At 66.4% G+C, this 25,097-nt stretch overlaps 2 protein-coding genes across 4 annotated transcripts in view; one reads left to right on the forward strand and one right to left on the reverse strand.

Annotated features, from left to right (window-relative positions):
- RXRA (retinoid X receptor alpha) overlaps positions 1-25,097 on the reverse strand; it is a 95,141-nt gene that overhangs the window by 36,282 nt on the left and 33,762 nt on the right. The window contains exon 1 of one of the 3 annotated variants that reach the window (XM_029203718.1): positions 19,056-25,056. The exons of 1 other annotated variant lie outside the window; for it this stretch is intronic. The gene's annotated coding sequence lies outside the window, so the exon portion shown is untranslated. Of the gene's footprint in view, positions 1-3,535; positions 3,745-19,055; positions 25,057-25,097 lie in introns of those variants that run through there. One more of the 3 variants, XM_029203716.1, reaches the window with a different exon arrangement.
- On the forward strand, positions 5,510-8,243 carry LOC114884505 (vegetative cell wall protein gp1-like). The gene is made up of 3 exons (XM_029203490.1): positions 5,510-5,647; positions 5,874-6,023; positions 7,497-8,243. The coding sequence occupies exons 1-3, from the start codon at positions 5,510-5,512 to the stop codon at positions 8,241-8,243; spliced, it is 1,035 nt and encodes a 344-aa protein (XP_029059323.1).

Here is a 25,097-nt window from a genome sequence, read left to right on the forward strand (position 1 = left end):
CGGCCAGGAGGCTGAGAACCTTCTCATCCCACAACAGGCGCTTTTCAGGGGCTGCTACAGCAGCAGAGGGGACAAGCCAGCTGACCCCGCAGACGCGAGGGTGGACGTGTAACAGGCAGCGTCCGTGCCCCATGACCCCCTGCCCTGAGAACCCAGATGGGGCCTCAGCAAGCACCCATGGCAGCACCCAGCCCGGCCACCCAGCCCACAGGGCCTCCAGGCAGGAGGGGGATGGACAGACTGACAGTTGGAAAGTCTCTCCCTGGGCCCGGATGACCATGACCTCCGTCCGCACAGCACCACCCCCCGGGAGTGACCCACCAGCCCCTTCGTACAGGCGAGAGCCTCAGGTGGCCAAGCTCAGATCTGGCTGTGGCCAGGACACAGCCACTGGCTCCGCGTGCCCTTCCCATGGCCGCCCCCTGCACTGGTCACTTGGCAGTATGGCCACCGTCCACTCAGTCACCACCAGAACCTTCCATGGCTCCCCACCACAGGCCCCAAACTCCAAAGCCCGCCCCCCACCTTGTTCCGGCCACCTGGGGCCGGGGCCTCTGCCCTTGCACCGCCGCCTCAGTGTCCCTTCCAGGCCCTCTCGGCTTCACCAACGACCACAAGCAACCCCCGGGGGGGCCGAGGTCAGGGTCAATGCGGGGAGGGAATCTGGGAAAGTATGTTTCCACTGCCGGCTCCTGCCCTTGGGAATATATCTGCCGACAGCTTCCAGCAACTGTGAACCACGTGCGGTTTTGAACACAGGATGGGGGCTGGGGGCTGCCCACCGCGCGACCAGCCAGGTGACCGACACGTGCTCCCAGCGGCAGGGCCGTGTTGAGGGGCCCCAGTGACCAGACCTGTGCCCAGGGGCGCTGGAGCTCGGTGAGGCCCAGCTTGGAGGGATGGGGCAACACCAAGGCCTAGGGGGACACACCAGGCAGGCAGCAGCCTCCAGCTCTCATGGCTGCCGGAGGGAGGGGGGTGCCCCTCAGCACCTGACAAGGAGAAGCGGGGACCCAGAACCATGCCTCCCAAAGCTCCAAACCCACCCCGATTCCCCAAACCCGCACGCAGCCCACAGAGCTGCCTGGGAAGCAGGGCTCAGTCCCTCCTGGGAACATACAGCCCGCTGGGCGTCTGGGGAGCCCTTAGCGCCTGGCCCGCGGGTGATCAGCTGTCACCTGTATCATCAGGGAGAGGACAGTAAAGCGCCACCTCACTCCGTCAGAGGCCTCGAGTGCAACACCCACGCCTGCCCAGACCCAGGCACGGGAAGACCCCAGGTACTAAGAAAGCCAAATGCACGCGGAACAGCAACTCCAGAAACTAAAAGACTTCACGCGTTTGGCTCAAGCAGACGCCCTTGCTCAGAGCCTACTGACTCAACGTTACCCACTACGCTAACAGGCCTCTTCGGATGATTTCCCAGAGAAGGACAAGTGGAAAAAGCGAAAAGTGGTAGCAAGAGATGCTATAGGTGGGAGACAATGGGGAAAAAAAAAAAATCAACCCACCATCTATCAGCCAAGTAGGTGCATGCTCCACGCAGAGAAACCCAAAAATACCCTGCTCTCATTTCCTGTGTGTGGCCAGAATAACGGTCCCAATCCCCTGCAGGGAGACGGGCAGCATGCCCGGCAGGACACTCAGAACACCCAGCCCAGCCACCAAATGCCCACGATGACCCCTCGTCACACTCCCATGGGTTGCAACAACCAAAATGCGCCCCTCGTACACGTACGCAGCTTCCAGTTGAGAACTCTGGAAAGAAGTCAACACGTTCCCCACTCTCCCTACGAGCACAGAGCCTGGCCTAACAGCCCGGGATGTTTTCTGTATGAATGTAATTTTAGATGATTTTAAATGTTCTGTCACGTCAAGAGATGAACCGACCTGGAAAATTCTCTTTCCTGCGCTCAGTTTACAGACAAGGAAACCAAAACCAAGGGCTGAAGAGGCCTGTCCAGGGCCCCGTGTGTGGGGGTGCTCAGTCCTTGCCCTCGAGGAAGAGCTGCCGGAGGGGTGTGAACGCAGACCCCCACTCACGCCTCCGGAACAGGAAGGCACAGCCCCCAGTCCAAAACACATGCCACAGAGCTCTTTGCTGCAGGAAGACGGGGCCTGTGAGGAACCTCGGGCTCAGAGACTCAGACCTGGAGTGAGCCTTCGCGGTCACTCAGGGAGGATGGGAGACACCGAGCCCAGAGACGCCCAGGGCCGGCCCCAGGACACAAGCACACCCTGAGTGCCCGTCCCTGAAATCCTGACCGAGCAGAACGTGGGCAAGGCTTGTAAAGGGCAAGGTAGGGTGGGCAGCCCCCCAGTCAAGACGGCCCAGCGCCCCCGGCTGCAGTGTTCTCTCGTTTTGGGTCCCAACTCCAACACCAAGTGGTTCCCGGAGATGGCCCAGTGCAGCCTTGCCGGGCGTCCACACCTTCCACACGGCGCGAGGAAGGCCAGGTCACGGCCCCCTCCAGGGAGATGCAGGCGAGGCACCCGAGACGTGGGGGGCTGAACGTTCACAAATCACAAAAGGCCTTTAAAACGCCTGGCAGAGCCAGGTGGTCCCGGCTCCCACCCCGGTTGCCACATCTTGCTGGAGGCCCTCCCCCGAGCCTCCGCGTGGCCCTGGGAAAGTAACTTCACGTCTCTGGGCCTCGGCTTCCCCCAGAACCTGGGCACAGGGGAGCACGTCCTCCTAGGGGCGTCGGTGAAGGGTCAGTGAGTGACCCACACGAGCCCCGGCTCAGGGTGAGCATGAAGCAATGGAGCTCCTTGTAACCCAACGAAGGGAAGCGGCCCGTGAGCCGGGCCAGGAGGGGAATCAGGTGTCGGCCCCCCATCAGCACGATGGGGGAGACCGGGACCCGCTGGGATTCCAGCCTCTGGCCTCCCTGCAGGCCTCCTCCCTGACAAACCCCTCACCACAGGAGCCGGAGTCAAGACTCAGGGGCGAGCCGGGTCCAGGGCCATCTGTCCATCCCGGGCCGGCTCCGGGCAGCCCAAGCCCCGTGCGGCCTCATCGCAGGGTGCCTGTGGCTCCCACAGCGGACGTTTCCCACACCAGACCCAGGAGGATGGTCCAGGTCCACCACACCCTCCAACCAGACAAGTCCCCGCCATCCCCAGCCTCAGTTTCCTCATCTGAAAAGCCAGACCCCAAGAGGCCCTCCAGGGAGCCTCAAGGCAAGGAGAGGAAAAGAGCCAGCCCCTTTCCCTTCCCCACCCAAAAACCCGTTGGCCCAGACACCCAGGGCAGGCCAGAGCCCAGCAGCCCCGGCCTCGGGCCGGGGGCAAGAATCGGGACCCCGACCGGATGCGTCGAGCACAGCCGGGCACCTCACGTGCGCTGGGCAGCCGTGACTGGCCCTAGACAGGCACACTCTGTGCAGACACCCAGCACCGGCCCGGCTCTCCCCACCTGTCCCCCGCATCCCCCCGCCCCGGCGCGGTCACCACGAGCACCGCACCCTACAGACAAGACACAGGCACCTCCCAGGCCATACCGCCCCCAGCGCCCCCCAAGCCCAGCCCTCACCTGCCGGCCACCTGAGGTCGCCCGCCCGCCAGGCCAGGCCACCTCCCGAAAGGCCAGAAGGTGCAGCCTCATGGCCAGGGCGGGCGAGAGGTCCCCCCACGGGGGCGGCCCCATCAGCCCCCGGCCCGCCGGCTCAGGGTCCCACGGCCTCTGGCGATGCCGCACGGTGGACGAGCAAAGCAGCAGAAGCCGGCGAGGAAGGAGGCCCGGGAGGGCCAGCGTCTCCGCCAGGCAGCTGGGAATCCACCGGAACTGCTGAGTTCCCCTTTCCCAGGGCCGCCCGGCCCACCACCCTCACCCAGACACCTGTGACCACAGGCGGCTCCCGCTGGCCGAAGCCAAGCGCTTCTCAGAGGAGAACAGGGACCCCAGCCTCGTTTCCTCCACCTGAGAGCAGTCTCAGCCTTCAGACGACGCGGCGCATGGGACCCTCGCCCAGCCAGGGGCCCAGAAGAGGGAGAGGGCAAGGCCCAGACCGGAGTTCAAATCCACTCCTCCGCTGCCAGCTGCGTGGCCGTGGGCAAGTCAGGAGACCTGGCCGAGCCCACTTCCCCAGCTGCAGGCTGGCGTGAGGGCGCGGGGATGGGGCACGACGGCTCCCCGACGCGCTGCCAGCCGGCACACCCAGTCACGCTCATTCGCCCATATGTGCGGGCCTGGCGGGGGTGGGGGGTGGGCTGGAAGAAGCCCAAGCAGCACTCGTGGGGGCCACAGACCCCCGCCCACCCTCAGGTCCCCACCACGCCTCCCCCTGCTCCCCGACGGGAGCATCCTGTACCCTGACGCGCCAGCAGCGAAGGTCCTGCGGGAGGGACGACGGCGCAGGCGCAGGCCGAGCAGGGGAGAGGCGGCGGTGCAGCAGGGCCTTGACAGCCGCTGGGAGCCCCCCAGCCCGGGAAGCAGGGCCTGGACAGGACTAGACGAGCCCCGGGTGGGGGCTCGGCCTCAGAGCGGGTGTGCAGGAAGTACGGAAGGAAGGAAGGCTTCGTGGCCCCCGGCCACCCTCCAGCCACACAACGGGGTCATTCTCCCGGGGCACAGAATGCCTTTTGTAGCCCATCAGCCAGCAGCCCAGCCCAGGGCCGGCGGTGGAAGTGAGGGTGCGGGGGGCTATATCACACGGCCTTCAGCCCCGCTGCGCTCTGGCAGGCAAGTGGGGCATCCTCAATCCCTGCCCCCCGGAGGCCTAAGGTCCAACCAACACTGTCCACATCAGGCTGCAGGGGCCGAGGCTGCCCGCACACGGCCTGCTCTGTGGCAGCGGGCGGCCAGGCCGGCCCCGGACAGAAGGCAGGCGGTGCCCTCACTTGAGCACATGGAAACCCCGCTGCCCACTCCAGGCCTGGCACTGGCCGTGGGGCAGGGTCGGGGCCCAGGCGGCCTCGCTCGTCCAGCAGGACTCCTACAGAAGGACGAGGGACTCCCGCCCACGCTGACCCGGCTGCCGGCCCAGCAGCAGCCCCCCCCCCCTGCCCCCCAGGCGTCTCCAGCGCACCCCACCATCACGCACCCATCCGCTCGCACGGCGCTCTCCACCTGAGACCCAACTTGCTGTGGGACCCGGGCAGGTCCCTTCCCTCCAGGGGGCCCACCACCCACCCCGCCCTGACCATGGAGGTCCACACTCACCGGAACCCACTAAAGTCTGGGGATCAAGGATGAAGAGGGAAATCCCCAGGGGTCACACTGCAGAGTGGCGGGTCCAGGACGCCCAGCTCCAGGGACGGAGATGGGACATCCTTTCCCATGTTATTTGTCTCAGGTTTCTGCCGTGTGCACGTGTGGTTTTCACGGTAATGACATAAACAGCCTCTGCGGAGGCCTGATTTTAGCAAGAGCCTGGCCAGACGGTCCCGAGGCTGCTGCCGCCCTCCTCCGTATTGGCCGGGATTCCTCATTCACTCCTCTTCACAGCTCCGGGCTCCCTGCTTGCCTGGTTCAGGGCCCGGGACCACACCTGGCTAAGCTCACCCGATGGATGGGGGCGTGGCGAGGGCCGGCCTGCAGCGAGGATCACAGCCCAGCCCCAGTCACAGATGCAAGCCACGCCCACTCAGCTGTGGCTGGTGGTCTGCCGTGACCCCCAGCTCCTCCTCGGATGCGGAGGTGCCTGTGAGGTCCTCTGGACCCTAGCCCCACTGACTCAGTTCACTTGCGCCCAACGAGCCTCACCACTTGAGCGCTACCGCACCAGGGCAGGAAAGGTGCTCAGCCCCACAGGTGGCAGGCGGGGTCACCTCTCGAGTCAACAGAGACTTAATCCTGCCTCAGCACCCAGTGCTGGGCCCAGGGCGCATCCTGGCCAGCAGCTGGCCCCCAGCCCACCACGCCCCCTCAGCCTCAGGCCCCCCGAACACCACCCCATGCCCGGACGGTGCCACCTCCTGTGCCGGCGCATCGCTGGCAGGAAGACCCAACCTCGGCGCCCTCAGAGAGGGTGCAGCTGACCAGGCGCTGGGCCTGTCCCACCAGCTGGGTGGCCTCAGGGGTGACGACGCAACCTGGGCACGTGACCCACCTGTGTGGTGACAACTGGGGGTCCCCTCGCAGGACTGGGTGCTCAGATGCCCCAAGCCCTGCCACCCCGGCCAGCGTGTGCGTACACGAGCCACATCCACGTGGGCCCCGAGGCCCGCAAGTCTGCGCTGGGCACTGCCAGGTGCCTCCTGCCCCCCGGGGGTCTCACCAGCCAGGCCCTGCCCTGGGCTGGCCCAGCCAAAGGCGCTCAGACACTTAGCGAGTGCCCAGAACGCGCTAGGCGCTGAGCAGAATCCCAAGCAGCAACACGTGCTGCCTCCGGGTGGGCAGAAAAGGGGGGCCCGCGGGGGGGCCCGGGGGGGGGGCCCGGGGGGCTGAAGCAGCTCACACGCGCATCTCTTCCCGACCAGCGTTCAGCGACATCACGTCAGTGGCTTCAGGCTGGCCACGGCGGGAGTGTCTACCCCACAGAAAGTAGAGAAAAACCACAGATCACACCCCCCGCCCCCCCGGCCACAGGGCTGCCCCTCTCCCAGCCCCAGCTTCCCCCCAGATGTAACAAGGGGGTCGGCATGCGGCCTGAAAGGTCCCTCCCCTCGCCCCCTGCACCTCTCCATCCCAGAGACCTACTGTTACTTCCAAGCACAGGGGCCCTGGTCCAGACCCCGCTTCTGGGCCTCCTGGACAGTCTGGCAACACCCAAGATGTTGGCCCCGGGGTTGCCCCTGGCAGACGGGCTCTGGGGCAGCCTGTCTCTCCCTCCAGCTGTCCTAGACCTGCCTCAGTGACTACCTCCTGGCCCACCAGGCCCCGCTGCAGCCCCCTGCCTTCCCCAGGCCTCACCCTCGCAGTCAAGGCACTGGAGGCTGGAGCCCAGGCCCTAGCCAGCAGCCCCGGAGCCCAGGCGAAAACAAACACACACACACACACACACACACACACACACACACACACCACCCAACCCTCAGCTTCCTTCCTCCCCAAGGCCGGCACGAGAGAACAGCAAGCAGGGGCCGGGGGTGGGCGGAGGCACCAGCCCACATGGCTACGTTGAGCCCCCGGCGCTGCCCCCTGGCTCAGCCAGCGGCCCCCTCCCTCTCGCTCACATCCTGGTGGGGTGGGGGGCGGGGGGGGGTGCTGGAGGGGCAGCACAGAGACCAAGGGCCACGCTGAGGCCAGCGGGCCTGGGGCCGGGGGTGACGAGGGCTCCCTGGTGGGCGCACGAGGACTGCTTATGGCTCCACCTGCAGCCCCCTGCCCCCCACCAGGAGCACTTGATTCTTCCTGTTTTCCTACACCCAGGAGGCGCCCACAGGGACGCCCAGGAAGTCAGGGGCTAGTCCGCCGTGAAGCCACCCCCTCAATGCCCTGAGCAGGGGCCCCACCCCTACTGCTGACCGTTACACCTTGGAAAAACCCTGAATTCACCCAGGGGTCTCTATCGATCACTCCCACCAAGGCCAGCCCCACCTCCCTCTCTCAGAGGGGCCCTGGGGCCACCACGGCCAATCTGCCCCACAACGGTCTCGGTGCCCAGCCCAGCGTCCCCGGGAGGCTCCAGCTGGTGTGGCCATCAGCCCCTCTCAGCCCCAGCCCTGGCCCTCAGAGCAGCATGGTCATCCCCTCTGGGTCTTCCTGTCGGGGACACTCCTCCAGGGAGCCCTCCTCACACCTGCTAGACAGAGTAGGAAGGTCTGGACAGAGCCCCAGCCCTGTAGATGCTAGCTCAGGTCCGAGCCCACCGCCCCAGAAGGCAGGTCTGCAGACAGGCCGGGTCCTCCTGGACACCAGCCCCAAGCCCGGGCTGGTCACCCCACCCCCGCCCCCAGGCATGCTGCCTCTTCAAAGCCTCTGCAACCTCTGCCCTGCTCCAGCCGCCCCGCCTCCCCCGGGACCTCAGTGCCCCAGCCCAGCCTGCAGGCCGCTCCCTCCCTGCAGCGGTGCCCACACCGGCCCTCAAGGGCAGGAGCCCTCCCGCTTTGCAGAAGCAGCAGCCGAGGCTCAGAGGGCACACAGTGCCCGGGTCACAGATCCGACAAGAGGCTCCGCCGGGCTCAGGCCCCGGCTCAGTCTGACTGCCCTGTGCGGTGGGCACCACGCCCCACAGCAGGGCCTCCACACGCCCACTGCCCCTGGGGCTCTGCTGTCTCTGCCACAAGCGGGAGAGCGGGGTGCTGACCCTCAGGAGGAGGTGGGGCTGCTGCCGACCCTGGAACCCCTGCAGCTCTAAGCCCCCCGAACCCCGGGACTGGCGGCCCGGAAGCACCACAGAGGCCTGTACTCTGGCCTCTAACCCCCGAGACCCGGGGGGAGGGGTCTGCAGGTGTTCAGCAGGCCTCGGTGGCCAGCGTTATCCCCAGCCGGACAGGAGGGTTGGGGTCTGGCCTGGAGGTGCCCTGGGACAGCGGCAGCTGCCCCTTCAAACTGAGCCCACTGCCATGCTTGCCCCCTGGACATCGACCCACCCGACCCAGGGGCCTGGACTCCGTGCCCATCTGCCTCCCCACCTCCCCGTCCCCCTCCCCCCCAGCAGGTTCTCTGCCCACCTGGAAGGCAGGCACCTGGGCAGCGTCTGCTCCGTGTGAGGCTCTGAGCCGGGCCGCAGGCAGGAGCCCCGCCCCCCGCTGCACAGCCCGGGGAGGGGAGGCTGGGTCTCAGAGACCCCAACCCCAGATCTGGGCCTTGTCCCAGCTCCTCCAGGAGGCGCAGGCAGCCCCCGGCCCCCAGTCCCCCGGGCCAGGCCGGCAGCGTGCCCTGTCACGCCCGCCCACGGCCGGGCCCCCGCCGCCCCGGCTCCCAGGCTCCGTGTGACTCACAGGGCCGGCATGCCACCTCCGGCCCCTCCACAGGCGGCCGCCCTGAACACACACGCCACACTTGTCCAGACTTGATGCCGGCGGCCGGCGGGATGGGCCTGGGAACCGGGGAGGGGGCCGGCCAGGCACTGGGCCACAAAGGGGCCCTCAGGAGGGGCCCGGGTAGGTCACACTCAGGCGGGTGACCCAGGAACTGTAGCCCCTGTAGGGCTGGAGCCCGATCCCAAAGACCCCACAGGCCCCGGGGAGCGGTGCAGGGAAGGGCCTGGGAGCTGGGGCCCACACGCTCCTCGAGTCACCAGCCCAGAGGCCAGTGTGCCCACCGACCAGGGAGGGCGCTGAGGCCCCCAAACCCAGGCCCGGACCTCTGCCCTCCCCCTGTGAGGCTGAGCTTCACCCTAGGGGCCAGGTAGGCCAATGGGCCCTGGCACCCTACAGGCCACAGGCCTCTGGGTCTCGGGCTCTGGCCGGGGCCACACAGGGAAGCCCACCCCAGGGAGGGTCTCGGCCAGAGCGTTCAGGCCGGGCCCGAGGTCTCAGTCATCAATCAGGAGTGTCGTGTCACCTCCCGGGAATCAGGGGGGCCGAGAAGGGGTGACGGCCGGGAGGCTGAGGGCCTGCCAGCCGTCAGGTGAGCATGGCAAACGCCTCTAAGAGGGCGGCCACACCGCAGCTATAAGGGCTGGAGCGGGCCTCCGACACAGAAGGGCCACCGCCCACCCACCATCCGGGGCGGGGCCCTCCTCAGGCTCCCCCGTTGTGCCGCCGCGGCCAGAGAGCAAGGGAGGCCCTGGCCCGGGAGTCCCCAGGAGCCCCCCGTGCCGGGCACCCACCTTGAGGCAGTCTGTGCCCCCTTCGGTCCGCAGGCATGGACACCGCTCCCTCAGCAGCAGGAACCGGGAAGCCCACAGGAAGTGGGGACAGACTCCCGGGGGCAGAGTGAACGGTGGCGGGGTCAGAAGGGGAAATAAAGGCCAAGGGCCCAGGAAGAGCACAGCAGGGACAAGCAGGTAGGACAGGGAACAGCAAACAGGTCCACTCCTGCTGCGCGAGGCGGCAGGCAGGAGGGCCAGCGAGGCGGGAGCTGTGCCACTGGGCCGGCGACCGTCAGCGGCTACAGCTGCTATGACTGCTGGACGGACGTCAGCGGGGCCCACCCCCGCCGGAGGGAAGGCGAGGGGCGAGGGGCCCCACCGAGGCAGGGGCTGGCCTCTCTTCCGGGCACAGGATGGAGCAGGACAAGCCGACTCGAGGAAACGAAACAAAGTCACGGCCAAGGATGGCCTGGCTCCCCCCCTGCACTCGGTTCAAGGGGATTCACAAGGCAGCCGGGCGGGGCCCGGAGGGCCACCTGTGGGCAGGACGTCCGCGGGATCCCGGAGGCAGATGGACACACGGTCAGGCTGCGGCACCTCTGGGGTCCAGAGCCCTCGGTGTGCGGGGGGAACCAGCCTCCCTCCACAAACCCGGCTCCAGGCTGCCCTCCGGAGCGGAGCAGGGCAAGCACGCGGGGGTCGGAGCGCCCCACCTCTGGCTGCAACGGAGCTCTCGACCGACGCTGGTGAACCACGTCTCAGCCAGCCGGGGAGACAGGGAGAGCTACACCTCACACCTGCCCCCGGGCACTGCCACGGTCTGGACGGGCATCAACAGCCCCACCCCCACCCCCGGGGACAGCTCCACGGGGACGGGGGCCAGGGAAGCATCCTCGTTTCCCTGCAGGCCACCAGGAACGGGCCACCTCTTCTCCCTGCTCCACCCTCCAGAGACAGGAGTGTGTGGCCCCTCGGGGGACAAGAGTGAAACTGCTCGGGGGCTAGGACCCCGCCCCGGCCCAGGGACCTGCACACAACCATCACACGGCTACGCCCGGGGCGGCCTGGCTTCCCTGCGTGGCCCCAGCCGATGGAGAGCACGCCTCTCTCCCCATGACGACGGCACCCGTCCCAGAATGCGCCCCTGAAGCAGGCCGGGGTGGCCTGGCACCCACGGTCCCCCTCTCCCCGGCCTCTTCCCGGAGCCCGCGCCCTCGGCCCCTCCCTGCCTTGCCCAGAAGGCTCGCGGCTGCCAGCTTCCTGCTGAGCTGCTTCTAATCCCCAAACGCAGTCAGTGTGAAACCTGCTCGGCACCCATGGCACCACCGTCCGCCGTGCAGCCCCCATCTGGGAGGGCAGGGTGTGGGGAGGGCCGTGGGCTTTGACCCCCAGGGTGGCCGGGCGCCCACAGCCCCGCCCAGCCCCCAGCCACACAGGCACCTTCTCAGCACCTGCCACCTCCCCCGCCCGAGGGGACGGGACGGGTTCCCGGGACACGGGCTGGTCTGGGCAGCAGGGGTCCGTGACCCACGAAAACACACACACACACACACACACACACACACACAGAGGACTAGAAAAAGGGAGAACTCAGACTCGCAGGTGAACATGATAAATCTCTGGAAGACAGGGGGCTCCCCACTCCCCCAAATCCTGCACAGGCAGGCGATGGGGAGCGGGGACAGGGGCCGACACCCCACATCCCCCCGAGGCACATAACCCCAGGGCCTTCATCCGCCACCAGGCTCTGCGTGGTTAACAATAGGATGTGAAGCACCCAACCTGTGTGCAGGGCAACCCTGACACCCCTGGGCACAGCGCTGCCCCTGAACATATGCTCCCCAGCCGTGGCAGCCCCGGGCCCGGGCTACAGAGGCCCAGCGACACACGTGGACGAGTTAACCGGCCACACACACGGTGAAACTTGACGGTGAACTTGTCAAAGGCAGAGTCCTGCCTCCTGGGATGAAACAAAGAAACAGACGCACCCCCGGGCCAGGGCCGCGTGAAGAGCGGGTCCCGACAGCCCGTTCCCGTGAAGTCTGAGGGGAGCAAAGTGAAAGAGGTGAGCCAGGGCTGACGGGGGCCAGCTCTCGCTCTGGGTGCCCCTGAACGTGGGCGATGCGTGCGTTTCACCGCGAGCGCACTGTACCCCAGAGCCCAGGGCAAGCTCCAAACGGGGCCTGCCCCACGGCGGAGCTCGACGTGGGGAACCCTGCACCGCTCTGGGCCTCAACCCGACGGCCCTGGAGGGAGGGGACCCGGGCTACCCCCATTCTCACCTGCTCATTGCTCAGCGGGGTCACCAGGACAGGCCGTGACCCCTGCACTGGGGAACGGCCCACAGTGACAGCAGGAGGGTAGCCAGCTAGCCTACCAACAAACACCCGACAGATGACCACCAGTGCCCATGGAGAGCTGGGAGTGCCCACACTGCCTGGGGGCCCAAGGGAACAGGGGCGGGGCCCCCTGGGCCCACAGCTGGGAAGCAGCAAGCCTGGGGCTCTGTCCCCAACCAGGTCCCAGAGGCTGCGCAAAACTGGCCAGGCCCCTCCCCCAAGCGCCCCAAGGCCCACTGCTAAACGCCAGCCAGGCAGGGGCACTGCCAGCATTTCCTGAATGCCCAGTGCCCGGGAGCCCACACTGAGCACTTCAGAGTGTGTAGCTCATCCAGCTCTTTCAGAAATTCTACAAGCATCACTGTCTTTCTACAGAAGAAGTGAAGCTTGGAGACACAAAGTTCAACCTGCCCAAGGCCACCCAGCTGGGTCAGTGCAGGCGAGACAGGGGTCCAAGGCTGCCTGGGCACAAGGTGCGGGGCTGAGGGAGGTGAGCAGAGCGGGCCAACAGGGGGACAGACAGCGAGCAAAGGCGGGATCCTCCACGCCACAGGGCATGGAGACACCGGGACGGGTAGCGCAGACGGGTGTGAGCACACACGTGGGTCAAGGCGTGGGCACACACACATGCCCTGCTGGGGACCCAGAAGCCCCTGAATCCCCCCACCTGGCAATGCCCTCAGGGGAGCCGGCAGTGCTCGAGGGTTGGGGGTCTGTGGTTGGCACAGGATCCTCCTGGGTCCTGGGTCCAGAGTCTCCAAGAAGCGGTTCCCTCCTCCACCGGCCATGGGAGGGCCTAACCCCCCACACCAAAGGCCTCCTTTTCCTCCACCAAAAGGAAGGGGGCGTCTCGCCTTGCCACTGGAGACCTCAGCTTTATAGACACTGAAAATCTGCATTCCATTTTTATTTAAAGCATAATAAACACCAAGATGGGCCGTTATCTGTCTACACGCGGAGGGAAAAGGCAGCCAGCAAGCTAACCTTGGGTGGGTGGGACTCAGTGGCTGGTTTTGACTTTCTTTGGTTTTGTTAACAGCGTTGCAGGGTGCTTGAGTTTTGTTTTCTCTTTTGGTGGGGGGGGGGCGGGGGGAGGTAAAGGTTGCTTTACAGAATCTCAGCATTTCCCCCATCAGCCACGTGCACAAATTCTCCCACCAAAAGCGCTCTCCAGGCCAAACACGGATTTGATTTCCTCCAGAACCCCACCCGCCCCAGAGCCCTTCAAAGGTTCCCCCAGCGTGGGCTGGAAGGCGCCCTAGGAGGGCTGGGGGTCCCCTGCCCAGCCCCACACCTGCTCGTCGCCCCACCTGTGTTCTCGGCTATGAGACAGCTGACCAGCACCACTCGGGCCCGAGCTCTAATGCCAACCCATCCGAGTGGTCCCTGGGCTAACCCTGAGATGAACTGGGGGTGACTCTGGGCCAGGGCCTGCCTGAAGCTTCTGCCAGCTACCTAGGACCAACCTGCCTCAGCATCCCAACCCCAGAGCTCCAGAATGGGCCGAGGCCCACCAGGAGACCCCTCAGCCTCCCCCCAAGAAGCTCACCCATCTCCCAGACCAGGACTGGGCCAGCTGAGTGCCCAGATGCCACTGTCATTCTGGAAGCAGGAAGGTCTCCTGGGCGCCCAGGCCAACGCAGGCCATGAGAGCCACCTCCCGCCCTCCTCCTCGCCAGACCTCGGCGCCCCTGGCCCTCCCCAATCTGAGCCTGCCCACTCTCCACCCACAGGCTTGGGAACCGAGTCACTTCCAGAAACACACCAGCTCTCTCACCTCTAGGCTTGGACATGCTGCTCCCTGGGCCTGAAACTCCCCCTGCACCTCTCCTGGCTCACTCCAACCCCGTTTTAAACAACACCTCCTCCAGGAAGCCCTCCTGATTCTCCCAGCCAGGGTAGGGATGTCTTCTACTACATACCCTCAACAGGGCACTCACAACACCACAGGGTGTCCCCAGCCCACTAGTCTGAGACTGCCAAGGTCTGGGGCCTCCAAGGGTTGGAGCCACAACTGGTTCACCAGGCATCCCTGGGGCCTGGCCTGGGGCCCGGAACACAGCAGGCACTGAATAAAGACCAAATGGACTGGGGATGAGAGGTGGGAAAGGGCCAATACAGGCTGCAGGATTCACCACAGTCCTTAAGAACCAGCTGAGCAAGCACCAAGTTCCAAGGAGGCCCTAAGGCGCGAGGAGGAGGGCGGGAGGTGGCGCTCATGGCCATCGTTGGCCTGGGCGCCCAGGAGACCTTCCTGCCTCCAGAATGACAGTGACGAGCACCAAGTTCCAAAGAGGCCCTAAGGTGCTGACAAGCTGTGCAACCCCAAGAAGGCTGAACAACCCCTCTGAGCCTTTATCTCCTCTTCTACAAAGAGATGTCGCATAAGAAGAAAGCGGCCAGGAGGCAGTGGACGTGAACGAGTGACCACGAGGCTGGCCTGTCCTCATCCATCCCCACAGGTGGTGAACACAGGTGTCCCACAGCCCACAGATCTGGGTTCGAGTCCTGGCTGCTCAGCTCACAGCTCGGTGTGGGGGGGGGCGGCGCGGGCATCTGACCCAACCCCACTGGGTCTAAGCGTCCTCGTCCTCCGAAAGGGGACAGTGCCCTCGGCTTCGGCTCCCTTCACGTATCACGGAGCACCCCCTAGTGGGACGCCTGCTCCCTCACTGCCCCCCACTGTGCTGGGGACAGGCAGACAGTCAAGGCCAGGCCCTGCCAGGGACAACCCGTCCAGAGCCAGAGGCCTTTTCCAGGAACCCAAAGGGCCCAGTCAGTCAGTGATGCAGCAGAAGGAAGGGTACTCTACCGTCCTGTCGGAGACTCCACTTGCCTCCCTCCAGCTATAACCTACCGTAGACTCCTACATCCCCGCAGACCACGCCCTGAGCTATGTGTGCACAGCTGGGGGATGGGACAGACCTGCATGCATGCCCACCATGAGGACAGTCACCCCAGCCAGAGGCCCAGGGAGGGCACCAGACTCACGCAGGGGACCCCTGGCACCGGAGGCGCTGAGACCAGGGTCCAAGTCCAGCCCCACCTCCTCCTGACCAAGGACCACAGGAAGCAATGTCACCTCTCTGGGCGCCAACGTTCTCATCTGGAAAATGGGCGAATAAAATCTCCGGACAGGGTTGTTTCAGGGCATAAATGGTGTAAGCTGAGCACGGTGCCTGGTGCACAGCAGGCAGGCAGCAACCACAGTTCCTGGGACACAGTAGGTACTCAGTAACCGAGAGCCACCTCGGGGGTCACCGCTCTTCCCGTTACTGTCACTCCCAGCCCCAGTGAAGGCGCTAAGTGTCACCGCCTGGAACCTGCGTGGTCCTCCCCACCAGACCACTGAAACTTCCACCTTACCAGCGCATGGGTCTCCCGACGCACCCTCTGTCCACAGGCCCCTGGCTCAGCGGCTGCCTCGCTGTGTGGCCCAAGCCCAGCCCCTCACCCTCTCTGAGCATCCACTTCCTCATCCATAAGAGGCTAGTCTCCAGGGCGCCTCCCCCGCCGACGGTCGCCGGGCAGACGCCACGGTCAGGGTGAGGCCGGCCACAGGTTCCTAGAACCCCAGGCCCCACCCCGCAGGGGACCTGGCTGGGGGCTGCAGGAGCGCCGTGCTGGGAAGACGGTCCTGAGCCCCTCTCCTCTTCCTCTTAATCCAGAGAGCCAGATTCCAGCCCTCAACCCGCTCCACACCCAAGCTGGCAGAGGTCCCTCAGGGATCAGAGAGGTTGCACAGCTCAGAATGGCAGGGCCAGGACCTGCCACTGGGGGTGGGCTTTTCCATTACACCACGTCCTCCCAACCTGACGCGGCAGAATCCTAGAGAGTGTGGCCTTCACTGGCCGCAGCCTAGACACCAGTTCCCTGCCTCCTGCTGTGTGCCCCCAGCAGGTCACTTGGCCTCTCTGAGCCCCAGTTTCCTCTCTGAACACTGAGCATAAGAACACCCACCCCAGGAGGTTACAGGCAGGGCTCCACGAGCCCCGGAAGTCGAGGGCCTGGAGCACAGTGGATGATCAATGAACCTGCAGCCACCACGGTCACTGGCTGCCCACGCACAGGGCAGCGCCAGGCCCGCTTCCCACCGTCTCCCCAAGGTGGAGGGCCCACACCCCCAGTCCAGGGCTGCCCACCGGAGGGCATGGGAGCCAGGACTCTTGGCCACCGCCCTCTGCCACCAGGCTGGCGTGTGTCCCCCCCGGGGCCAGCGGGACATCCTGGCCCGCCTCCTCCTCTCTCCGCCCCTCCCCTCCCTCCTGCCCAGGAGGGAGCATCGGCACAGACTCAGAGGCCTGGGTTCAAATCCTGCCCTCCACACCAAAGCCACCTGACTTCCGTAAAATGGGCAGGTCACAAGGGTTACGTGGGCCCAGGGTAATGCCACCCTGCCCTGATGTCACGACCTCTGCCCCACCCAGGTGGCGGTAGGGGAGGGGCGGTCTCTCCTCGTTTCCCCGGGGAGAAAACGGGGAACTGGGCACCCCAAGAGGGAGGCCCCGGCCAGGCCTGACACCCAGGCTCCTGACACGCGGTCCTGTGACAGCTGGCAGGATGTTGGGAAACCCATAGGCACTTATTTCAACACCGCGGCCGCGTCAGCGACCAGTTTCGACACACAGCGGCGCCCGGGGAGGGCCGCGGCCCTCTAGTCCGCCTGCCTGGCCCGACCCAGATGCGGCCCTCGTCCTCAGGGGCGCACAAGACAGGCTGGGTCGTTTCGAAGGTGCAGAGGCCGGCCCCGCGGCCCCGGGCCACCACAGGCCCGCTCTGCCCCAAGCCTCCCGTGGCCCTGAGTTGGCCCAGCGCTCAGCGGACCCACCAGGGGCCAAGCTCGGGGAGATCACGTTCTAGAAAGAGAGAGCACCCCGGGGCCACTCCTCACCAGCCCCGGGAGGCACAGCCGAGTCAGGGAGGGTTCAGCCCGGCCCGCCCAGGCCTCACAGTCAGCGCACGGGTCCAGCCGAGCCCAGGGCCTGCACGCGGCCTGCATCCCTTGGCTGAATTTTAAGCAAAAACAAGAGGGGCCTGGGATGGCAGCTGCCACTCAAGGGCACCCCTGCTCCCCCAAAAATGGTCCCGCTGAGCCCCACCCACACAAAGAAACTGAGGCCCAGTCGGGGCGAGGGACTCGCCCAAGGCCAAACCTGGAGGAGCGGGGGCAGCGGGGACCCAGCTCTGGCACCACACCTGGCTGCCCGCACTGGGCCAGGAGGACGGGAGGGTTTTAGTTGGGGTGGGGGGTCTGAGTTTGAGTTGGGACAGGGTCCACCGTGGAGGTAAATCCCTCTCCGCGTGCCCTCTGCTGTGCATCCCTGGGAGGGAGGGGGCGTGCCCAGGGTCCCTCCAGCCGCTGACCCCCAGAGCCGGCCCAGGGCCCCCAGCGCCAGCCGCCCTCCCCCATCCCATCTTCAGCCCGGGGGGCTGAGGTTCCCGGCACAGCCGCCTGCCGTTTAGGCCTGACACGGCCTGGCCCCCGGCCCCCGAGAGACATCCAGGACCAGTCAGTGGAGGGGACGCTGCAGGGACCGCCACCCCCCACAGTGACTGCACCCCTCACCCAGCCACCCAGCCTGGCGGCCCCCCGTCTCAGCAGCATCCTCTCTTAGGACGAGGGGCCCTGCCGTGGTCAGAGCTCCACTGGGTACACCGCCCACCAGGTCCTGCCAGGGCCGGCCCTTCCCAACCTGCAGACTTGCCACACCTGGGCCTCCACGCGCCCAGCACTCCTTCCCGGGTGCCCCCTGCCAGTGGCCAGCACAACGCCCAGCTGGCTCTCAGAGACAGCTCAGCGGTTACCAGGAAGGATGACGGGGCCACCACACCATGGTCTCTCTGAAATCCCGACAGGTTCGACACGGCCGGCGGCACCCAGAGAGACACAGAATTTCAAATGACTCTACCCCTTCCATCAGGTGGGGACCGGGTGTCTTCTCCACACCAGGTGCTGCTCTAGACCTGGGCACGCAGCAGAGAACCCACAGGGGGATGGAGTGCGAACCGGCACAGAAATAAGGCAGGTAATTAGGAGGCACCAGGTGGGGTCGCCCGGTCTGGACACAGTGGCAGGGCAAGGCCGGCAGGAGCAGGCCACGAGGGAGGGGGCCCGGTGCTCCCAGCAGCGGGAGCCGCCAGCCAGAGGGGTCTCCTGCCGGGGGGAGGGCAGCCTGCCAGGGTCCAAACTCAGGCCCGAGGTCATCAAAACTCAGGCTCCCCCAGGGCCCACCGTGGATAGAAGTCACCCCACATACCCTCTGAAGCCTCCGGAGACGCCCCCGATGGGCACAGACAGGTGGCTGTCCCCGCTGGCCCCACATCAGGAGACCAGGGGCCACACCTGGCTGCATCCCAGCATGTCAGGCAACAGGATCCCCTCCCCAGGTGCCCGGGAGCCCCAGCCCAGCACCCCGCTAGGTCTTCAGACCCAGCAGAGTCTGGAAGCCGGAGAGGGAAGAGGAGAGTGTTATCCATGGTGGGACGCAGCGCCCTGAACACCGCGCTCGCCGCACGCGGAGACGCGTGTCTATGCACGTACACGTGTGCGTGCGCGACTGAGTGTAAACAAGAGGGGTAAGGTCTCAGGCTAATGGGCCTTGCGCTGGGAGGAGGGGGCCTCGCCCCCGGCCCGCACCTCCTTTTCCACCTCTGAACCTCAAGGCTGCAGGGGACGGCAGGGCAGCTGTGCGACGGTGCCCGCCTGGCCGGAGAGGGAAAAGGACTTTCCGAGGTCACTTGGCCGAGAGGGACCCAGGCACCCCAGGCTGGACCTCAGAGCCAGGCCCGTAACTCCCAAACCCGGTCAGCACCCGAGGGGCGAGGAGACCCTGGGCTGGGCTGGGGGTGTGGGGACCTCACAGGCACAGGGCGACAGGACCCCAGAGGCCCTCGTCCCTCACACCCACACACGCGTGTGCACCGCCCACGGAACGGAGCCCGATTTCACTCAGAAAGACAGCCAGCGCTCCGAACTCTCTGCCGTCTACCCCATCCAAGTACCGGGAGGTCCCCGAGGCAGGGGCCGTCTGGCCCCGGGAGGGAAGCCCCAGGCCCTCGGGGCCGAACTCACCAGAGCCCTGGGATGGCCGGGGTGAGAGCTGCTCCCATCTTCCTGGAAGGGGCCTCACCTCCTCCTGGGAGCCTGGTCACGCCTCCGTCCAGCCCCCGACCGACCGCCTGCTGAGCCGGTGGGGGCACCGGGCACTGGGAGCCCGGACTGGACAGGGCCACATTCCGGCGTGTCCTCCTTCACCGGGAAGAGGTCTCTGCAGGGACAGGGGCGCCTGGGGACAGGGCCCAGCGAGAGGTCTCAACTTAAGGCCTCTCCTCCACCTCCACCCCCCACCCCCATATCTTACACACGTGGTAAGCGGGGAAAGGAGCCTCCGTAACTGAAGGAGCGAGAACCAGGTGAGAAACGGGCTGGTGCTCCCCAGGCTGAGGGCCCGGGCCTCCTCCAACCCCGGACCCCGGGACTCAAGCCGAGGAAACTCCTGCCGCTGCCCCTCAGACGGTGGAAAGAGTCCCGGGAGACGGAGAAGACCCAGGCCTACACCCGCTGCAGCTGAGCTCGGGCAGCCCGGGCCTGGAGCCCAGCGCTCATGCTGGCACCTCCACAGGGTGACCGAGCAGGGTTGTTTAATAACAAATTACAAAGAGCCGTCGGGGAGTGTCTTATCAGCAAGGATCTCCCGCAGGGCCGATCCCGTGGACTGATGTCAGGGGGCTCTGGGAATGATTGAGCTTAATTAGCAGTTCCTGCGCGATCAGCAAAAAGCACTGGCTGAGCCGGGGCCCGGGAACCAGCGTAGCCGCCAGAGCCGGGTCCCTGGGTGACGCCAGAACCAGAGGTGCCAACAGGTTGCCACGAGGCAGCATGGGCACTGCGGGCGCTAAGGCCATCTCTGCCCCTCAGTGGGCGCGTGGGCTCCCACAGGCCCACTGCACAGCTGGGCAAGTCGAGGCTCGGGAGACTGCACTCCAGGCAAACTCAAAGTCCAGGGCACACCTCGAAGGCCGGCCGAGAGAAGCCCACCACGCCCTCCCTGGCAGCCCGACAGCTTGGCAAAGGTCCACGTCCCGTCTATGAGCAGCTGGCTCCTTTACTGTTCTGTGCCACCTGCCACAGAGGCCCGAGAGCACCACCCAGCCACCCCCTCCAAGGGCATGGAGGCAGGGGCCAGGCCTTGGTCCCAGGGCGCCGCATGGCCTTGGGCAAGGGATCCTCCGCTCCGGGCCTCAGTTCCCCATGTGTCCGTGGACGGCGCCTCCCGGCCCTTCAGACCCCAACACTGTTATTATCTCCAGGTGCAGCTTCTGGAAGCAAGAAGACCAGGCCAGGCTGGCCCGGCTCGGGACGAGGCCCAAGCCCACCGGTGGGGGACGCTTGATCCCCACCCTCCCACGCCAAGCCCTGCTGCGCTGGCCCCAGGCCGGCCTCACGCTGCCCGAGGATGCTCAGGGCTGGGGCAGCTGTGGCTGGTGCCGGGGAGGGGGCGGCTCCCTCGGCCCTAGGAGCCCGCCGCAGCCGGGCGCTCTGTCACTGACACCAGAGGTAGTGAGTTCCAGAGGGGCCGGGGGAGCACAGGAGCAGCCCTGCCCTGCGCCCTGCTGAGGAAGCTGGAGCCGGCCGGAGATCACTGTGGATTCCTGAGCCCGTGCCAAGGCCCTGGGGCCCGGAGGGGCGGTGAGCCATGCAGCAGAGAGGAAGGCCCTCGCCCCCTCCCCATGCGTGCGGGGGCATGCGCAGGGGGCCACCCAGGCAGCTCCGACGCCGGAGAATCGCCCCCAGGACCGCAGTCCCTCCCTGGCCGCCTCCCCGCCGGGGCCTGGCGTCTCCCAGCCTCAGTCTTCCTGTGCGACCGGGCACAGCACGGCCCGCAAGGCCTGGCCTGAGAGATGCTGGCCAAGTGTCAACCCCACCCCCCAGAAAGGAAGGGGTGCAAGAAGCTGGCGCCAGACAAAATCCTACAGTCTTAAGGCTCAGGCCAAGAGAGAGCCATGCTCCCAGGGGTAATTCGCCTGGCCCCCCGACCCCGACCCATCACCTCTGGGCTACCCACGGGCTCACACGGAGGGCCCAGCTTTATCAATGCTGCGCGTCTGTGTGTGTGCCTTTCCCCACCAGCCAAGCCCCCCAGCGTGGGACCCGTGCCCCAAGTTGGGTCCTGATCCAGGCAAGATGAATGAACGGCGGGGTGAGTTCTGCCCAAAGCGTCTTCCCTTGCATCCATGGAGCGTGCCAACTGCCCCTCCCCAAGTCTGCCCAGCTCCTCGGAGCCACCCCCCCCGAGGCAGCCACCAAGGTCAGATGTAAAACCGGTCCATCCCAGGCCCACCGAGGGACAGCAGGGCCCCAGTCCCCGCACACAGCACAAGCCACTGGGCCCCCAGCGCCCCAAGCAAGCAAGAGCAGGGGGCCTGGCCACACACAGCACCAGGGCCTGCCACCCACGCCAAGGCCAGCGTGAGACCCAGAGATAGGCCAAAAACACCCGGTCTCACACCACTACCGGGTGCAGCTGCGTGTCTCAGGGGCGGACACACCTGCCAAACCCCATTCGCAGGGGCAGGGTCGGCCCACACTCCAAGCGCACCCAGGGCCAGGACCCAGATGCCTCCTTGGTCACCCGCCCAGGTACCACTGCCCCCCCCCCGGGGAAACAGCTGGTGGGGCAGAGGGGTTTCGGCCGGGCACCAGCAGGCCAGTGGCTGTGACCCTGAGTCTCCATCTCTTTGTCTTTAAAGCAGGAGTCCCCGAGAGGACCCTGAGAGATGGCACACGGGGTGGGGGGCTCTCCCGAGGCCCATGTGCAGCCAGCCACAATCGTCAGCAGCCCCTGGCCACGCACCCACCCCACCCCCACCAGGAGCTGTCAGCTCCCCACCTCCTCCCTTCCAGCACCCGGACCCCAGCTACGCTGCCCACCCAAAACCTCACAGCCTTTACCACGAGACACGCCCCCACCAGATGCTGCGGGACTGCCCGCCCACCACGGGGTGACCTCGGACGGGCACAACCCTCTCCAGCCTCAGTTTCCTCATCTGAGAGGGGAGGGGGCGGAAAGGAGAAAGGACCTGGAGATCCTCATGCAATGTTCAAAGGCCAGGGCCCACATCCCAGCTCATGGACCTCCTGCCCTGCCGGGACACACGGGTTCCCACCTCACGGCTTCTGCACCCTGGTCTGGAAGGTCTGGGCAAGACGCCATGGACCTCGGAAACTCAGCTCAGCTCAAGATTTAGGGAGAAAGATCCATGACATCCCACGGGTGGAAGAACCTAGCAAAGCAGGCTGGAGGAGGAGGGGGGCGGGGCGGAAGACCCGTCCGGGAGGGGGGTGCCCTAGCAACCACGCCCACAGCGCAGGCTGCCGTCTTTCGGGGGGTGGGGGAGGTTGCCGTTCTTTTCTCTGGCTGTGAAGTTCAGTAAAGGCTCTTCCCCCCCAAACTGCTAAAGCAAGTGGAGGTGACAAAACATTCCTGCCTGAGGTTTCCGCAAAGGGCGCGACTGTGTTTACCCAAAACTCACGCCACCCGCGTCTGCCCGAAAGCCGGCGCCCTGCCCCTCCCACGCACTTGCTGGAAGGTGGGCGCTTCCCCCGATGCGAGGAGGCCCAGCGGCCCCCCAGAACCCGGTGCTTTCACCGTCGGGAAGGTGCAGCGAGGGGCCGTCCTCCGAGGGCTGTGCTCAGGCGGACGGCACTGCTGCCGTGCCAGCCGAGCGTGACCGTGCACTTAGTACCTGGCACGGCCCAGGACGCGGGCTCCTGGAGGTGTGCTCGCCGTGTCCCCTCTACACGACCCTCTCTGCCCACGTGCGCCGTCGGCGCCTGCCTAGAAACGCTGCCAGCAAGTCACAGAAACGGCGGAGACAGGCGCCCCTGCAGGGTGAGGGCCAAGGAGCATGCCAACAGGCCCTCAGCAGAGCTTTCTCCTTTCTCCTTTCCGCTCCCTCCCCTCTCAGATGAGGCAACTGAGGCTGGACAGGGTTGTGCCCGCAGCATCTCGGGGCTCACCCCTGGCCCATTCGGGCTGGGCGCTTAGATGGGAAACCAGTAAGCCGTGAAATTAGCTGATCCTCTAAATGGACCCCCTTCCACCTCTCCCCTCCGGCAGGGAAGGGGGTGGGCAGACAAGGCCGGTGCCTCCTGGGCCCAAGGCTTGTCTCCCCAGGGGAGGGGACGCCGCCTCTGAGGCCGGCCCTGCTGCCACCAGGCTGTGCAGGAACAGGGAGCAGCGAGGCCTTGCTGCCCACACACCCACGGCCATCACTCACAGTACACCCATCACAAGACACGAAGACCCCCAGAAGGCTCCCCACCACAGACAGAGCCCTGCAGGAAACGAGCGCCCAGCAGCCCCGGGAGGGTGACCATACCGTCCCGGACCTGTCAAAGGGAAGGGGGTGGGAGGAGGGGCGCCAGCTCTGCGGCCATCCCCGTCCTTCTCTGACTAAGGACAGCAAGCGTTCGCCCAGACCGGGGCTGGGAGCTGGGGAGGGATGGGATGGCTGGGTCGGAGGGCGCCTCGGGCCCGAGAAACATGGTGTGGGAGCCAGGCTCAGGCGGGGCGGGGTGGGGGGCGGGGAGGCAGGGCTTCTGGCGGAGGAGAAGACCCCTCCCCAGCTCCTGCTTGGAGCCCCGACAGCCAGGCTTGGCCATCATCAAGAGCGTCCACCCCAGCCAGGAGCTGGCCACGAGAGACAAGTGGCTCAACACAGACTCTGAAGCTCACCCCTGGGGACCTCCGGTCTCTCCTGCTCGGGGGAAACAACTCACGTGGCCCCAGGGCCCCCCACCCCAGGGAGAGAAGGCGGCCCGTCTCTGGGAGGCAGCTCTGCAACCTCGAATACCACTGTTTATTCTCTCAGAGCACCCGCGGCCGCGAGCGCTGTGCCGGGTGCTGGGTGCACAGTGGGGACACGGCCAGCTCCACTCCCGCCCTCTGGAAGCTCAGCCGGGCAAGGCTTGGGGAGACCCTGGACCAGCCACCAAAACACGCTGCCTGTGGCAGTAGGGAGAGACGTGAGGCTGCGGGAGCGTCCACAGGGACCACAGTGGGCGCGAGGGGTCCGGGAGACACCCCGGCCCCACACAGACCTCTGGCCCCCATACACGAGACGATCAGGAGCCACAGGGGGGCAGGTCGGGCAAGGAACACGCGGGGCCGGGGCGGGCGATAGCCCAGCGGCGATGGGGACACTGAGGCACGAGCGGGGGCTGCCCCAAGCAGCAGGGACAAGCAGAGCCCACTTTCCAGAGCCACGTCCCTCCTGACCCCCTCGGGCAGTGGGACAACGTCCAGGAGAGGCAGTGCTGGCCAGGGGCGAGCTCAGGGCTGGGAGGGGGCCAGAGCTGGGGCACGTCGCCTGCACCTCCGTCACCTGCACCTTCTGGCCACGGCTGTCCCAGCCCCCCCGGATGGACTCAGGCTGGAAAGAGCGAGAGGGACGGGGGGTGGGGGGCGTGGGTAGCAGGGGGTGATGCGAGGAGGGACCACGGGGCCCGAGGCGCCGGGACAGCTGGGCAGGTCCTGAAATGGGCCACTGCACACAGTGGGTCACAGGCCCGGATGGCATCAGGGCCAGCGCGGGGACAGCCGCCCTGCCGCGAGGGAGGCCTCGGTCTCCCCACCCGTGACGTGAGCTCTCCAAGTTTCCTTCTGGCTCTGAGACCAGGTGCCAGGCCCAGAGAAAGCTCCAGTGTTAATTAGTTCATGAGCAAATTAGCAAAATGGTCACCGCGTTACTCTGATGAGACAGATGCCAGGACGCATGGCAAAGTCAAGTCTGACACCGAAAGGCTGCTCGCTCCCATCAGATAAACTCCCAGCGGAGCCCGCAGAGGAGGCGCTGGCCTCACTGGGCTCAAAGGGAGCAGGGGGCGGAGCCAGGCACCGCGGGGGCACCTCACAAACCCTGCCAGGCCTCCTGGGTTCCCAGACCACCCGGAGGCGGCTCCCAGACCCCAGACCAGAGCAAAGATGGGGCTCAGCTGGGGCTCTCATAGCCCCTGGGGATGGGCCCCGGGCCCAGCCCAGGACCCCTTCGCCCAGCCTGCCCAACAGCCCCATTCGGCGCCCGCCCAGCCTGCCCCCGCCTTGGTCCCCCG

The sequence above is a fragment of the Monodon monoceros genome, unplaced genomic scaffold (assembly GCF_005190385.1).
Source record: "Monodon monoceros isolate NGI ecotype Baffin Bay Population unplaced genomic scaffold, NGI_Narwhal_1 Super_Scaffold_5, whole genome shotgun sequence".
NCBI classification, from domain to species: domain Eukaryota; kingdom Metazoa; phylum Chordata; class Mammalia; order Artiodactyla; family Monodontidae; genus Monodon; species Monodon monoceros.

Bases quoted from the DNA above. Each gene is read 5' to 3' on its own strand.
- LOC114884505 (XM_029203490.1), top strand. From the start codon at position 5,510: ATGGATGGGGGCGTGGCGAGGGCCGGCCTGCAGCGAGGATCACAGCCC. The intron at 5,648-5,873 runs GTGAGGTCCTCT...ACGCCCCCTCAG, and splicing joins CCTCGGATGCGGAGGTGCCT to CCTCAGGCCCCCCGAACACC. The intron at 6,024-7,496 runs GTGACGACGCAA...TCCCTCTCTCAG, and splicing joins CCAGCTGGGTGGCCTCAGGG to AGGGGCCCTGGGGCCACCAC.